Genomic DNA, 15,099 nt, shown 5'->3' with positions numbered 1-15,099 from the left:
GATCCTCTACCTAGGGAATTTCAACATACATCACAGAGAGTGGCTTGGCTCTGCAAGGGATGACCCAAGTGGAGCTGAGGCACTCCCTTTATCCTTACTTAATGATCTGGAACAAATAATTAAACACCCTGAATGTGTTCCGGATTAACACGTCCAACTTGCTAACATTCTTTTGATCTTTGTTTTACCTCTAACCTTTCACACTATTCATACTTCAATTCCAACCCCTTAAGGTCTTCTGATTACAATCTTATTTATATTAAATCAAACTGGGCACAACCACACCCTCACACACCCCTCAATATACCAACTATGGCACTATCGATGGGTACACTGGTGATACATCTGTAATAACTTATGCATTCCTTTTCTGACCTGATAACTCTATAGCCACTCTCTCTGGCACATTATTTTCCTCTAACTCCACCTGAGACGATTTCAACTCTACTCCTCCTAACCCTGCTTGTCCTTCTAAACCTATGCATTTTCTTATAATCTCCAATCGTAGGGTTGTTGGTGTGTTATCTAATCTGGATGTGAGTAAGGCGCATGGACCAGACAGAATACCCCCTTGTGTTTTGAGTGTGTGTGCTGAAGTTCTGGCCCTTGTGCTTGCTCGCCTCTTTTGCCTTTGCCTCAAAACCCAAACTTTTCCTCCTTCTTTGAAAGGATGACCATTCTAATCCCTCTTAACTATTGCCCCACTGACCTAACTTCATCCCTCTCTAAGATTTTGGAACTATCCTAAACTCCCATTTTGTCGGATCACCAGTATGGTTTCTGCCAGGTGAGATCTACTGATGATCTTATCTTTAGTCATCCACTCTTATTGATTATGGGGAAACTCGTCATGGCCCTCAACATCTCCAAAGCATTTGACAGGGTATGACAAGTCATTGCTTTCTAAACTTCCTTCTTATGGTTTCTCACCTCCACTCTGTTCTCTCGTCTATAGCTTCCATGAGAACCGATCCATGGCATAGTCGGGGTTTCAATCTCTTGCTCTTTCTTTACCAATACAGTGATCCCTCGGTTAACGAGCGCCTCGATTAATGAATTACCTTCCATAAGATTCTTCACTTCGGTTAACGAGAAAACCCTCGGTTAACGAATTCCTTACAAATTTTTCCCAACATGTTTTCGCCTGCATTTGACTGTCCACCAGCTGTAGTATTAGTCTACCAATACAGTAATCGGTTTTAGGGCTTAATTTCCTTACCATTTTAGTAAATATCAAGAAGGTTGTACTATTCAATAATTTTAATAGTGTTATATTAAATTTTTTAGTCATTTTAACAATTATTGAACATAATTGAAGTGCAGGAAACTAGTTTTTTGTGCACCAAACAGCCACTCAACACACCAAGCTTGGCGTCAGTTTGTTTACGAGTTCAGAGGAAGGAACATCTTGTTTGAGACTTCAACATAAATGCTTTTTTCTGTGTTTCCAGTCAAATTATTAGTCATTTTGAAATATATTTTACATATTGATAAAATATAGCGCAGTACAGATTAAAAGAAAATAATCTTGAATTACACCAAGTGAACTAAAATTTTATGGGTGAAATGGCAGCATGGGGTGACTTCTCTTCCACCCCAATGTCTTCTCTTCTCCCTTCTCTTCCACCCCCATTCTAATTCCCATCATCATCATCATCAACCAGGAGCCTTCTACATGCACACCTCAAAGTAAGTGTACTTTACTGCATTTATTTTTAGTTTGTATGTAATTTTCGGTGAGCAGGAACCAATTACCCAAAACCCATTGAAACAATGGTTTCGGTTAACAAGCAACCTTCTGGAACGAATTGTGCTCGTTAACCGAGGGACCACTGTAGTGGTGTTCCACAGGGTTCTGTTCTTTCACCTACTCTCTTCCTCCATTTTATCAATGATTTACTTCACACTACAGCACTACTAATTCTATCCATTCCTATACTAATGATTCTACTCTTTACTCTTCTTCTCATTTTTCCCTTTTCCCCTTAACTCTCAAACTAGATCCGTTTCGAGAGCTGATATAGCTTCTTCCACCAATGCAGATCTGTGCATCATCTCCAAATGGGGAGGTAGAAATTTGGCCATATTCAATACTGCAGTAAGAAAACACAGTACATATTTACCAATTATACTTTCCATAATAGAAGATCTCCCACCCATCATATTTAAGGATGCAACAATTTTGCCAAATTCTAAAAGAGATATGCTGGGCCTCACCATTTCCTCTAAAATGTTATGGAAGCTACACATATACAACAAAGCTAGAGGCTGCCTCCCAAAAGTTGGGAATGTACAGATGCCGTAGCTACTTAACTCTTGAGCAGTTGCTTCAAGTATATAAGGGATTCATTCGTCCTAACTTGGAGTACTGCTCTCATATCTGGGGTGACTCTTCTTCTGTCCAACTGTTAGATAGGGTGGAATCAAAGGCATTTCGTCTTATTAACTCTCCTCCTTTAGTTGACAATCTTTCTTTCCTTTCTCTTCTCTGCAACGTTGCTTCACTCACTCTCTTTTACAGGTACTTTAACGGGCAATGTTCGGTGGATCTGGCATCCTGTGTACCACCGGCAAGGCCGTGGGCTCGTAACACTCGTCTTGCCCGCAGTTCCCACCGTTTCTCTGTGGATGTCGGTCACACTAGAATAACCCACTATAGTGCATCCTTCTTTCCTCACACAGCCAAACTGTGGAATGCTCTGCCTTCTTGTGTTTCCACACTCATACAATCTGTCTCACTTTAAAAAGCTGGTTTTGCGGCATCTTCGCGGTGTAGATTAATATAGCATTTTCCTTTTCTATTTTTAATTTCCTTCTATTCTTATTTTTTCGCCCCCTAGGATGTGTTGTGGGTCGTTGACCTGTGCCCGGGTGGGCTAATCCCTGGAAAAAAAAAGGTCGACCCTGGAGCCACAACCTTCCCGACCTGTGGTGTACTGCGCACATCATTGTCATTCCTAAAAACCACCTTTAATTCATATTACGCTATATAACATTCAAATCCACCGCACTTGTAGAATCTCAGAGAACGGGAAACATTGATAAAGGATAACTCACCTACTCAATGTTACTGAATCATTTGTTGAATTGTACCCAGGTACGGTTATATAATATTAATTGTATGTATTCATAGCATTAAGGAGAACTCAAGGTATCTATAGGATGGTTGTTAGAGTCCAATTTATCCAGGCTAGTGTACTATCCGGGCTAAGTGTAGATCGTAGTTTGAAGGTCACACTATTTACGTCTGTGAATGTTTAGTGAACATAACTTCCGCAGATATCAGATGAAAATACATGAGAACAATGATCTGGAAAAAGGATAAAGGTATCAGAACTATGTGAAGTGTTGGAAGTGATCCAGAAACTATGCTTCAAAGAGAACATCATGTATACCCACGCCATGAAAATACGATGCTAGGCTTTGTTTGGGTTGGCACCTAGGCCGCCTCGGGTGTGCAGTGTTGATATTATAACCCAATGAATTTACCCAGAAACTAGCAAACCAGACCCTTACCTTAGTGTGTAATTTAGGATTAAGATAAGTATTTATAAAGCATGAGGTTACAATAGATAGGAAAATGGAGATGTGAGAACCATAAGAAATCAAAGTAAAAATTAAAGATTGGAAACAGTAGGCCTACGCGGTGAGAAGCGGCAGGGCACTGCAATTGTGTGTAAATGAGGCAGAAAGTCAGATCAGCAACCTGGGACTTGGTCACAATTTTCGTGATGCCATATGGTAGCAGGGTCTACCATTAGACAACACATTATGGTTCCAATATCTTCCCAGGCAGTAGTACCTCCCTGTTTGATAGCTGCCTACTACCTATAGTAATAGTATCTAAACAAGTAGACCTGTTGTACTGTAGTAATAGTTAGTGTAGTGTACTAAGTAATTAATCTTAATTGTTGTTTCTACACTGCAACAACTAAAAAAATACATTTAACATTTCTTTCTAAATAAAAGAAGGAAGATTCACGTTGTTTAGTGGTGCAAAATTGCCGAACTACTTAGCAAACTAAAAAAAAAATCATTGTCATATCTAAGCTAAGTATGATTCTTAAATAATAAAATAATAAAAAATAGAAAACAATTACTGTACAGTATATGATCTTTCAATGTATGGGTGGTTTTAATTTTTTTTTCAAGCTTTCACGGTTAGGGTAAAATTTTCAAGATATTGCAACAAATTTCAAGCAGTGACCCCACTGGTCACTGTCTGGTCATAGCCCCAACACACAAACAAGCACCCAAGCAATTCAACAATCAAGCTCTGATACTTCCATTTCTCAGTATGGACTGGGAAAGGATATTGTGTTTAGTTTAATAAATTTATAAAACAATTTATCCAATGAAGTTTTATATTATTTGGCATCATGTTACACATTAACAGACAATAGGAATACTACAAGGGTAGACCCGAGCCGGTGGAGACCTTGTGGCATCCATGCCGGATAAGCTACAGGCCTCTCATCAAAAAGTCTGGATTGACTACCGAAGAATTAATTTTCGTGACATGTGTTTTGCAAAATTTTTATAATCTAAAGAATAGATTGTTTGAATCATTGCTTTACCTTTTTGTTAATATTTACAAAGATATTGAGTAAATATAACATTAGCACGGCAACATTTATGGTTACCTATATAACTAATAATAAAATATGGTCATGCTGCTTTTACCTAATTTTTCCATCCTACCTTAATCAATGGTGCTGTGACCTACTTCTAGTTGTGACACTTTCATACTAATAATGTCGCTCATGTCAGCAATACTCCCATCATGTCATCCATTATAGGGATCAAACCAAGTTACCATTGTCACAGAGGGTAATAAAGCATTCTCTTATGAACCATATCACATTCATGCTTAGTATTCTGGCTACCATTGTTAGGGACAACACAGCTTGGAGGATATTATCGTTGCAAACCCCCATCCAACAAACATGCTCTCTCCACTGTATCTTCTATCTTGTAACATATAGATCATGATTATCTAATAATGATCTTACCTATTATGTAAAATGTAAAACTTGATTGGGCAAATTGTCTCGTAAATTTATTAAAGAAAACAATGACATCCTTTCCCAGTCCTTACTGCGAAATGGAAGTATCAGCCCTGAATGTAACTGCTTGGGTGTTTGTTTGTGTAGTGGGGATGATGGAAGGACAGCTACCTGCTGACCGGTAAGGATGGGGGTGGACTTTACACCCTCCACCTTGACTGTATCAAGAACTTTGATCTGGGACTGTACTTTAAGGGGCAATGTTTAGTGGATTTCACATTCTGTGTATCGCCGGCAAGGCAGTAAGGCCGTAACACTCATCTTGCCCACGGTGCCCACTGTTTTTGTGTGGATGTTGGGCACACGCGAGTAACTCATTAAAGTAGTTCCTTCTTTCCTCACGCAGCCAAATTGTGGAATGGTTTGCCTGCCTCCTTCTGTGTTTCCAACATCGTACAATCTGTCTCGCTTCAAATAGCTGGTCTTCTTGCATCTTTGTGGTGTTGGTTAACATATTCTTTATCTCCCTGATTTTTTGGGTGTGTGTTTTAACCTCCCCCCCCCCATCCCTGCCTCTCCCGGGCACTATTGTAGGTCAATGACCCGTGCTCGGGTGGGCTATTCCCCATAAAAAAAAAAATAATAAATAAATAAAATTAAATTAAAAATAATAATAATAATAATAATACTCAGCTCATCCTGCTAACTTTTGCTGGCTCATAAAGAAATGTTGATTCCATTTATTTTTTCACCTTATGATAACTTATATATACATTCTACATATATATCTGTATATATATATTTTTGCACATGTGTGTGCATGTCACTGAATAAAAAATATGAAGAAAGTTATGTTTATCTACCCCAAAATTACTAGTTGAAAAATAACCATAACTCTTACCTCAGCCTGGTAGGGAGAGTGCTAGGGGATGTGGCCGCCCCAGCTGATTCCTGGGGGTGCACGATTTGAATTATTGCCGGGACCTAAATTCTTTTATGTTGGGGAAGATTTCATAACACGAAAAAGAGGTGGTAATTAAGGAAATTCATGTAAGCGAATTTTTGTACGTATTTCGAACGTTCATATAGAGAGGGATACCTGTACTCTAATGTGGCTTAGATATAAAGAAAATATAATATAAAACTATAAAACAAGAAAAATGATGAGCAGGAGTGTGTATGTGTGAAAAGTGAATGTATGTCTTGAGGCAGTGAGCTGTAACTGTGGTCAGCCGCACTCTCCCTCCCCCTACATGAAAATCCTCTCACAAACAATCAGAAACAAGACAACAAAATGTATTAAAAATGTGAGTCTACCCTCAAGTCAACTCTGTGCTTTGTTATTAAAATTAACTTGAGGGCAGACTCTCACATTTTTAATACATTTTGTTGTCTTGTTTCTGATTATTTGTGAGAGGATTTTCCCATTATTATTTTGTATGTGTCAACACACACATATACAATACAGGTAAAAGAAATAATTGTCCTTGGGGCAAACACGAAAAGGAAATATAATTTTTTTTTTTGCACACGAGTAAAAATGTACCACCCCCCCTTCCCGGTCAGCAAATGTTATTTGCGGATTTGACGATTCACGGCCATTTTGAGAACCTAACCCCCGATAATTTTAAGGGCATGCTGTACTGTACACATCACATTAGAGTATTGTAATGATAATTCCATAACTTTTATACAGTAGTTTCATTTCATATAACAATGGCAACAAACCATCTCCATGGATATTACTCATCATTATCACTTATTTACATATAATTTCATTAGGGTTTACAGGAACACATCTTTAAATGAGGAGTACCTCAGTTACCGGTACCTGAACTGAGACAATGTTCAACATGCCCCTCTTCTCTTAGAGGTCTTACCTGAACTGAGACAATGTTCAACATGCCCCTCTTCTCTTAGAGGTCTTACCTGAACTGAGACATCTTCAACATGCCCCTCTTCTCTTAGAGGTCTTACCTGAACTGAGACATCTTCAACACAACTGTCATCTCGTAAATTCCATTTCTTCAGAATGTCCTGACAAAGGTCATCAATTCCATTCTCCTGAAACAGTACCAATAAATTTATGTTTTCAAATAATGATTCATTAACATCTAGGGGGCATATCGCCTGAGTCCCAATATACAGGTAAGGGACATACATTATAACCATGCTGTGCAGATTAGCCATGTCTGGATTAGGGGCCAGGAAAGTGATTTGCCCAGCAGACAAGCTAATATTTTAAAAGGAAAATACTGTACAGTACCTAGACAGGAGTTTGTCAGGTGATGCGTGACCCCCACCTCACCGCACATGTTTTAACCAGGGACCACTTGTTAGTGTATAAGGATTAGTGACCTATGTGATGTTGCAAGACTTATTGCTACAAGGGTTTTCCAGATACAGTACTGTATTGTAAACAATGATGATGATGATAAACCCTGTGAGGTCTGGTGAGTAATAGGCCCACGGTTGGAAAAAATCATGATTTTTTTTAAAAAATAAAAAAAGTCGATTTATTTGATTTAAATCAGATTTTTTTATTTAAATCGATTTTTTTATTTTTTTACTAATTGCATTAAAATAGAATTTTTAAACCATAAAACAGTATTTTTCAACCAAAGCTTATTCAGGATAATAAACAGAAAATTGGCATCAAGATATTTATGCAGTAGATGTACCAATGGAATTTAACACAATAATATTCTTTTTGTAAAATAAAAGAAAACTGGTAACATATGTTACATTTGAGTGCACAAATCCAAACGTAATAATGAAATTTAACATAAATGCTCTTATAGGATTACAGTGTTTAAAAAATTAATAACTTAACTTCTTCAAGTCAACAGAATAATATTCTCATTTTGTAAAAAAAATAATACTGGTAACAAGTTTATTTTCTTACATTTGTAGGATTATAGTGTATTAAGAATTAACGGTAATAACTTCAAGTCAACACAATATTCTCATTCTGTAAACAACAAAAATAGTTCAAAACATTTAAATTAGCTTAGTTGAACATTGAAATGCTTATGTACTGTGACAAGCTTAGATGCCTTTTCCTGTCCTAGGCGATTTCTTACCTTTGAGTGTACAAATCCATATGTGGAAAAAATTCTCTCAACCCCTGCTGATGATGCAACAGCTGTAAATAATTGCCTAGGAACATCCATTACATTTTCTGTCATATCATTGGCAAAATACTGCCACCACGCAAGGGGTGAGAGATTTTACAACATCTTTACCAAAATAGACCTCTTTAAATGGTGCGCTTTTTCTATGGAAGGACATTAATATTGAAAGGAAATGTGGAAGAGACTCGCACACATACTGTTCTGCAATGTCTCGCTGCTCAGGAGTTAGATGTCTGCCCTGATACCTTGGATCTATCACATTAGCTAGAAAATGGGCAGGTGTCAATGCTACTTTGATTCTTTTTTCAAAATTATCCATATCCTTCTTCTCTGTTAAATACTCCTTAATATCAGTTTTCAGTTTTACCCAGATTTCTACAGCATCACTTAATCGGGTATGTTCTCTCTGGACACAGTCCAATGCCACAGCAATAGGCTTAAGTCTCTCTAAATAGTCTTCTGCAGTTCTTTTTAATGCCTTATCATTAACTTTCCTTTCAATTTTCTTATCAATGTCTTCACTATTTTCTTTGCACACTTTGACAAGGGTCTCCCAGTTCTTTAAATAAGATTCAATAGAATCTGTCACTGTGTTCCATCGTGTGTCTGATGGCATTACTAGCATTGTTCCTCCTGCTCTTCTATACAAAGATCCTGGGATGTGATGATTTCTGAATTTCAATAGTATTTATTATCTTAGGTAACAATATATTTCATGTAAATATATACTGTACATTAATAATGAGACCTTATGATATGATCAAAGTTTCGCAAAACTGGAGAGAACAGACTATAGTACAGTACATAATTATGTAAATCCAAATAATGTTATTAGCCTGCTGCATTGCATATACTTTTCAATCATGTAGAATAAAAAGAGAAAACATTTATTAGTAAAAACATAATTTTGATTTAAATCATGATTTTTTTTACTCTGATTTAAATCCATTTAAGTCATGTGATTAAAATCATAACAACCCTGGTACTAATAGCTTGTTCCATGGTTGCGACAATCATGTTTATTGTCCTATTCATGAACTTTGCTAAGCTTTGGACTATTATGAGCCTAAGAATGTACAGCTTAGAGTCTGTTCTTGAAAGTAATTATTAAAACCCTCTTAATGTGGACTAATTGGGGGGGGGGAATAAGTCCAAATTAAGCAAATTTCCGAAGGGGTTTATTGTATTAGCCCGTCTAATAGACAATAGTACAGTACTGTGCTTATATAAATATGGGCTATATACATTAGGTTTATATAATTACATCACCCACAGTAGTTTTTCATGAGCGGTGAGCTATCATGCTCAGACCATGTGATAGGTATTTTCCACTCTCAAGTCGTGTCTCTAAAGATGCTAGGTCAGCTATTAGAAGCCGGCTCTCCGTCAGTTATCCCTCACCCCTCACGATAGATGGACGTGTGACAAAGCTTATTATTGATAAGTTCCGTCCATCACTAACACTCACAGCTCATAGTGTTAATTACGGTGATATCCTAGTTGACTGTGCATAGTTTATTCTTCTAAATAAATGGAGAAAAGACCATTTGGGTTTTGCAAACTTAACCCATAAACTTTTCAAATGTGACTACGAAGTTACCTCTCATCAACAAAGCTCAGGTAACCGGAAGTACAGGTAGTACCATTATTTAATCCGGAAAAAGTTTGAATCAACAGAAAAATCCCGATTGCCATCTGGTGCTCACGAATGCCAGCCCCAACCACTTTGTTTAGAAGCCAGTCATGCTGTTATAGCCCTTGTGTGAGCATCTCTTAACTCCAGTGGACTATTTGTGACTTTGTGGACTAATTACCCTGGCTTTCAAATGCAAGACACTTCAAAAGGAAGTCAGAAGAGTGCCAGAAAAGTGTATAGCTTGAAGGACAAGCTAACAGTTTTGGAAGATCATGATTAATGTTTCTGCAAAAGTTTTGAAGAAATATGGCTTGGAAAAATCAACCATCAACAGCATCACCAACTTTGGTAAATACTGTATGTCCATAAGTACAAGAATTATATATATTATACTAAAGGTTAAAAATTCATGTGATCAAATTTTTTTTTTTTTTTGCCACCACATGGGTAGATCAGGACTATTTCATGTTAATCCAGATTAACAGAAATTAGTCTGGAGTGGTTTGCTAGAATGGATAAAGCAGAAATTCAGATAAAATTGTGTTAATAAATACGTATGAGAAGGTTTACCACAATTACCTTGTATCACTTTTTATTTATTTATATTTTACATTTATATTATAAGTACCCTGTATTGTATACCGGAATATATATTTTTACAGTAGAGTTGATATACTGTACAGTAATCTGATAAGTGAAGGAAGCAATACAACTTGGGTTGTGTTAGGGTGAAACAAGGAGACAGACAAAGTCAGGGTAATGGCCTGCCAGCAAATATACAGTACATATACAGTAATTATTGCAATGGTAATTTCTATCTATGTGATCTGGTACCAAGGAAAGCAACTTTGTTGCAGCGTCATGGAGTAATTTAAATTTTTTGTGGACGTGAGAATAGGCTTGGACTGAGCAGGTTGGTTGTAAACAAGCAGATGACACGCAGTGACTCGGTAGATCTTTCGGATGAGTATTTACAGTAAACAAAATACTATTACAGTAATTTAAATAAAAAGTTGTTGCCTCTATTAAAATAATGGCTAATATTTGGGTCTTGACTGTTGCTAGTTTGATGGACAATTTTGGTCTTATTTTGCTCATTATTTGTTGCTTAATGCAATAAGATAATCTATTTTTTGTGGAAATGGTAAAAACATGTGGGTTTTTTTTCAACTTCTGAGTTGAGAAGTTTTTGTCAGCAGGGAGCGTTATTGTCCCAGCCCCTCTAAACTATCGATCATTCTCTGCACCAGCCACTCTGTGACTTCACTGCATGACGAACATATGACTAAGGTTAGGTTAGGATTGGTAAGGTTATGATTTGTTGTTTTTAAACGGAAAACGGTTGTAGTAAGGTAATAAACTTTTTTTTTGCTTCGTGATTTATCAAATCAAAGTTTAATTTTTTTTAGCGTTTCCACAAAAAATTACTACTCCATTGCATTAAGAATCGAATACTGAATTGAGCAAAATGAGACAAAATTGTCCGCTAAACTCGCAACAGTCAAGATTCAAATAATTACTATGATAAGAACATCTGTGGAAAAAATGTAACAAAATCGAACAACTCCTTTTGGTGGTAGCTGTTTCCTAAAATTAATGTTTTTTTTTTTGTTTTTTTACAAGACAACCAACGAACCTAAAACAACAGGTTAAGTTACGTTATGTTAAGTTATTAGGTTAGGTTGGATTTGTTAGGTTAGGTTAGTTTTGGTGCTTTTTGTTTGTTGAGCAATGTGTTGCTCAACAAAAAATCCAAGGTTGTCCACTTGCAAAATTTTACCAAATTACCGTTCCCTTTGGTGAATACTGTCTCCTCCACCTTTATTGTTTCTTCAAGTTGCTGCTGAGGTTGGACCAGGAATCACTTGGAATAAAATCTTTAAATTTTTAGCAAATACGGTAATTTTTCGTTAACCAATCATAACCTTTTTTCACATGAAAAATATATTTTTTTGCTAGTTTTCTTGCTGTTTTAGATGATTCTGACATTTATCTTTCCTTAGGTAGGTTGGTTAGTTGGTTTCTTTGGTATGAGAACAGGTTATTTTTGGTGTTTTACTCAAATCTGATCTTATTTTTTTTGTGCAAATTAGCATATTTTGCAAAAAAAAAAATAATTTTAACAGAAACCAATAATTTGCAAAAAAATGGAGGTCAGATTTGAGTAAAACACACCAAAAATAACCTATTCTCATACCAAAGAAACCAACTAACCAACCTACCTAAGCAAAAAAGTGATTTGCCCCAAAGATAAATGTCAGAATCATCTAAAACAGCAAGAAAACTAGCAAAAAAATATATTTTTGCTCAATACAGAATAAAAAGGTGAAGGGTGACTAAAGAAAAATGACCGCATACACCTGTAGCTCTAATGGTGTTTTACTTGTCATCCCATTTATTGACCATTATGTCAAGAGTTCTAGAAGTAGGGGTTCCATGACAAAACCCCATTTATCAACACTAATCTAACCTAACCTAACCTAAACATAAAAGCGTTTTATTTTATATTTTATATGAGACTGGTTTTGTCCGTTGGGGTTTTGTCCGGTCACCAGAAGTAGGTGTCACTCTATTTGTTGGCCGCCAGCTAATAAAAGGATTCTTTCTTACCTTTAATATCACCAGGCATATTGAATCCGTTATAAGCAAATCAAAATGACATTCACCTTGATGACTACCCCGTATATGTACTAATAATAACCATAAATCAAACAAGGATGGAATTGTACTTATGCCGAGCTGGACAATCATCTAACACTTACCGTTATTTCAGTCAAGATCCCCTGTAAGGCTTCAAGTTTCTCCTCTGCATTTTCGTCTCCTTCTAATATACCTTTTATATAGGGACTAAATACCTCGTCATCTGTGTTTAGTGCCACTAGAGTAAATTTCAACCAGTCGTCAAAGTCGCATGCTAGAGCCTCGGCCATGTTTTGTTGTGGTCTCAGCCAAGTTGTGGGTTGCGAGCTAAACTTATTCTACAACACTGAAAGACAAACTATTTTGAAATTAACTATGAATGTTTTTCTCTTTAAGTATATTAATTCGAGTATTAATACATGTAAAAGGTATTATTAATTTTTTTTGTGATTCCAGCTTACTAGCCGTTCGGGTGGTTGGTCTATCCAGTGCTTGTTCCTCTTATCCTATACGTTACTGTAGTAGTAAATAAGATGTGAGCTACTACATAATTATTAACTCGATAATTATTTTTTTTAAAGCAAGAGAATATAAACTAACCGACAAGTCGATATAGCTTGTTACGAAACTTATGACCCTCCTTTCACCGTTTACCCCAGCTTTCCACTGTTAGGGGGAAAAACAGAAAGTGTTTATTTTCTCTACTTGTATTATTACATTTTATTGTCTTATTATTATATATATATATATATATATATATCTGTGTAAGAAGAGGAGTTTTATCGTCTGGAATAGTACAATAGCATGGTGGTAATAAGAACATCTCATAATGTTACCACGGTTATCACTTCAGTATTTATTAATTTTATTTATTTATTTTATACATAAATTACACTGGAACTGAAAAACATAAGTAGAATGGGGGAGCGGTACAACATGGGTTATACAGTAATAAGAGACAACGTCCACATCATAACCTCGAACCTTGCACAGCTACAGGACTTCCAAAGACAAAATCGCCCAGTCGTTTTACACTGGATTCCCAGTCATGTAGGGATTGAGGGAAACGACATGGCAGACGAAGCAGCCAAGGCAGCCACACGTTCTAGAAGCGTACACATTCAAGGTCCAGCAAGCGTGCAACAGATCAAGAATCACCTCAGAAAGACTACCAAGCTCCACATCCAAAAGAGCTTCCTTCACGCATTCAACGCTGGTTCCCAATCAGCCAAATGGTACCTGGCGGCTACAAAAGGGGAACCACCTTTCACGGACAAGAAAACACCAAGACAAACCCAAGTTAGCCTTCATCGACTACGACTAGGGTACAAGTGCACCTGGCAGACGATCGGAAATGTCATCAGGGAATGCACCTACTGTCAGGAGCCAGCGGCCAACCCACTGGAACACTATCTCCTCGACTCCGAAGTTACACAAAGTTTCCGAAACAGAATTCGAAACTTCAAGAACACACAACACCAGCGGCCACTCTAACCCGAAAGGCCCAAACAAACCACATTCACCACCTACTCCGGGTCATCACACGATACCCACCACCCAGATAGCTCAGGAAGTATCCTCTCCCAGCAAGTGCGGACCCCAGTTCGGGGGGCGCGCCTCTCCTGAACTGACCACGTCCAAGAGTGGGGGTTGGTGGTAAGCGTTCACTGACTGAGGGTCCGCTCACACTTGCAAACCTGCAGTATCCTTTCATATCCGGTCTGGTTGCTCCAAGAGCTCCAGCCGGAACCACCAAACGGGCCGCCTACAGGCAAAGGCCGTGTCGGAGAACGCCATTGTGAGTTTCTCTTCTTACCTCCATCCTTAGTGCGGGATCTCCTCGTGTACGTATGTATGTGAGCCTATCAAAGAGAAGAAAGACAAACAGAAATTTGACAACTGGCCACATACAGTACGCTACAGCTTATTACTTTAGTTTCTATATTTTACTTTTTTTCCCTATTGTTTCTCTCTTTCAGTGTCATTATTTTTTTGGTATATCTTCCTCTTACTTTTAATTTATATCATGGCTTAGTTATATTCTATTCAATGGATTAACCTGGAAAAAACCATATCATTCTTTAACAACACCTATTAAAATACATATTATACTCACAAGGGTAGACTGCCACCACCCACGCTTTTATTAGAATATAACTTATATCTTTTAACTGTTAGGTAGCGTGGTAGGCACGTGAGTTACAGAAGTTATTTTCTGAGAAGCAATTATTAGAAGGAAAGAAGTGGTGATACCAACATTTCTTAACATCAAAGTGAGTAAGATGGCAATGGACGAGTTGACGGTTCTGGGTAAACACAAGAAATACACTCTGCCACGTTCGTAGATTAATACGGTATATATAATTTGTAATAAAAGTTTAAAGTCCTGCTATAATAGTCGAGATAAGTTTGCACTTACCCTGCAGATGACGCACGGATGGAAATACTAGTCAATTGAGAAGTAATGACATTGTCTGGACTTTGCTTTGAGAATGCCTGATGCTAGGTAAACATGACAAAATAGTGCTGTTATTGTTTTGGAGATTCACTAATGAACCACCGTGATATATCATCATTTATATTAATTAATGGGTAAAATTTTACTTTACCCCCCATAGTTTTTTTTTGGCACCCCCCTACATCCTTGTGTAAGGGAAGCGCAGAAGCGTTTACAGCGCCCAAC

The 15,099-nt window shown here is 37.2% G+C and overlaps 1 protein-coding gene across 2 annotated transcripts in view; it reads right to left on the bottom strand.

Moving 5' to 3' along the window:
• Positions 1–12,734, bottom strand: part of LOC121873632 (coiled-coil domain-containing protein 43-like) — a 24,517-nt gene extending 11,783 nt beyond the window's left edge. The window contains exons 1-2 of one of the 2 annotated variants that reach the window (XM_042377284.1): positions 12,539–12,734; positions 6,936–7,070 (exon numbers count right to left, since the gene is read on the bottom strand). In XM_042377284.1, the coding sequence (XP_042233218.1) occupies positions 6,936–7,070; positions 12,539–12,706 (303 nt within the window). In that variant the 5' untranslated portion in view covers positions 12,707–12,734. The remainder of the gene's footprint in view (positions 1–6,935; positions 7,071–12,538) is intronic. The other variant, XM_042377283.1, reaches the window with a different exon arrangement.
• Positions 12,735–15,099: the final 2,365 nt, after the last annotated feature.

Source organism: Homarus americanus, unplaced genomic scaffold (assembly GCF_018991925.1).
Source record: "Homarus americanus isolate GMGI-L3 unplaced genomic scaffold, GMGI_Hamer_2.0 scaffold51333, whole genome shotgun sequence".
Lineage (NCBI taxonomy): Eukaryota > Metazoa > Arthropoda > Malacostraca > Decapoda > Nephropidae > Homarus > Homarus americanus.
Note: the sequence above shows the minus strand (reverse complement) of the source record. Positions and strands in the feature narration are given on the sequence as shown.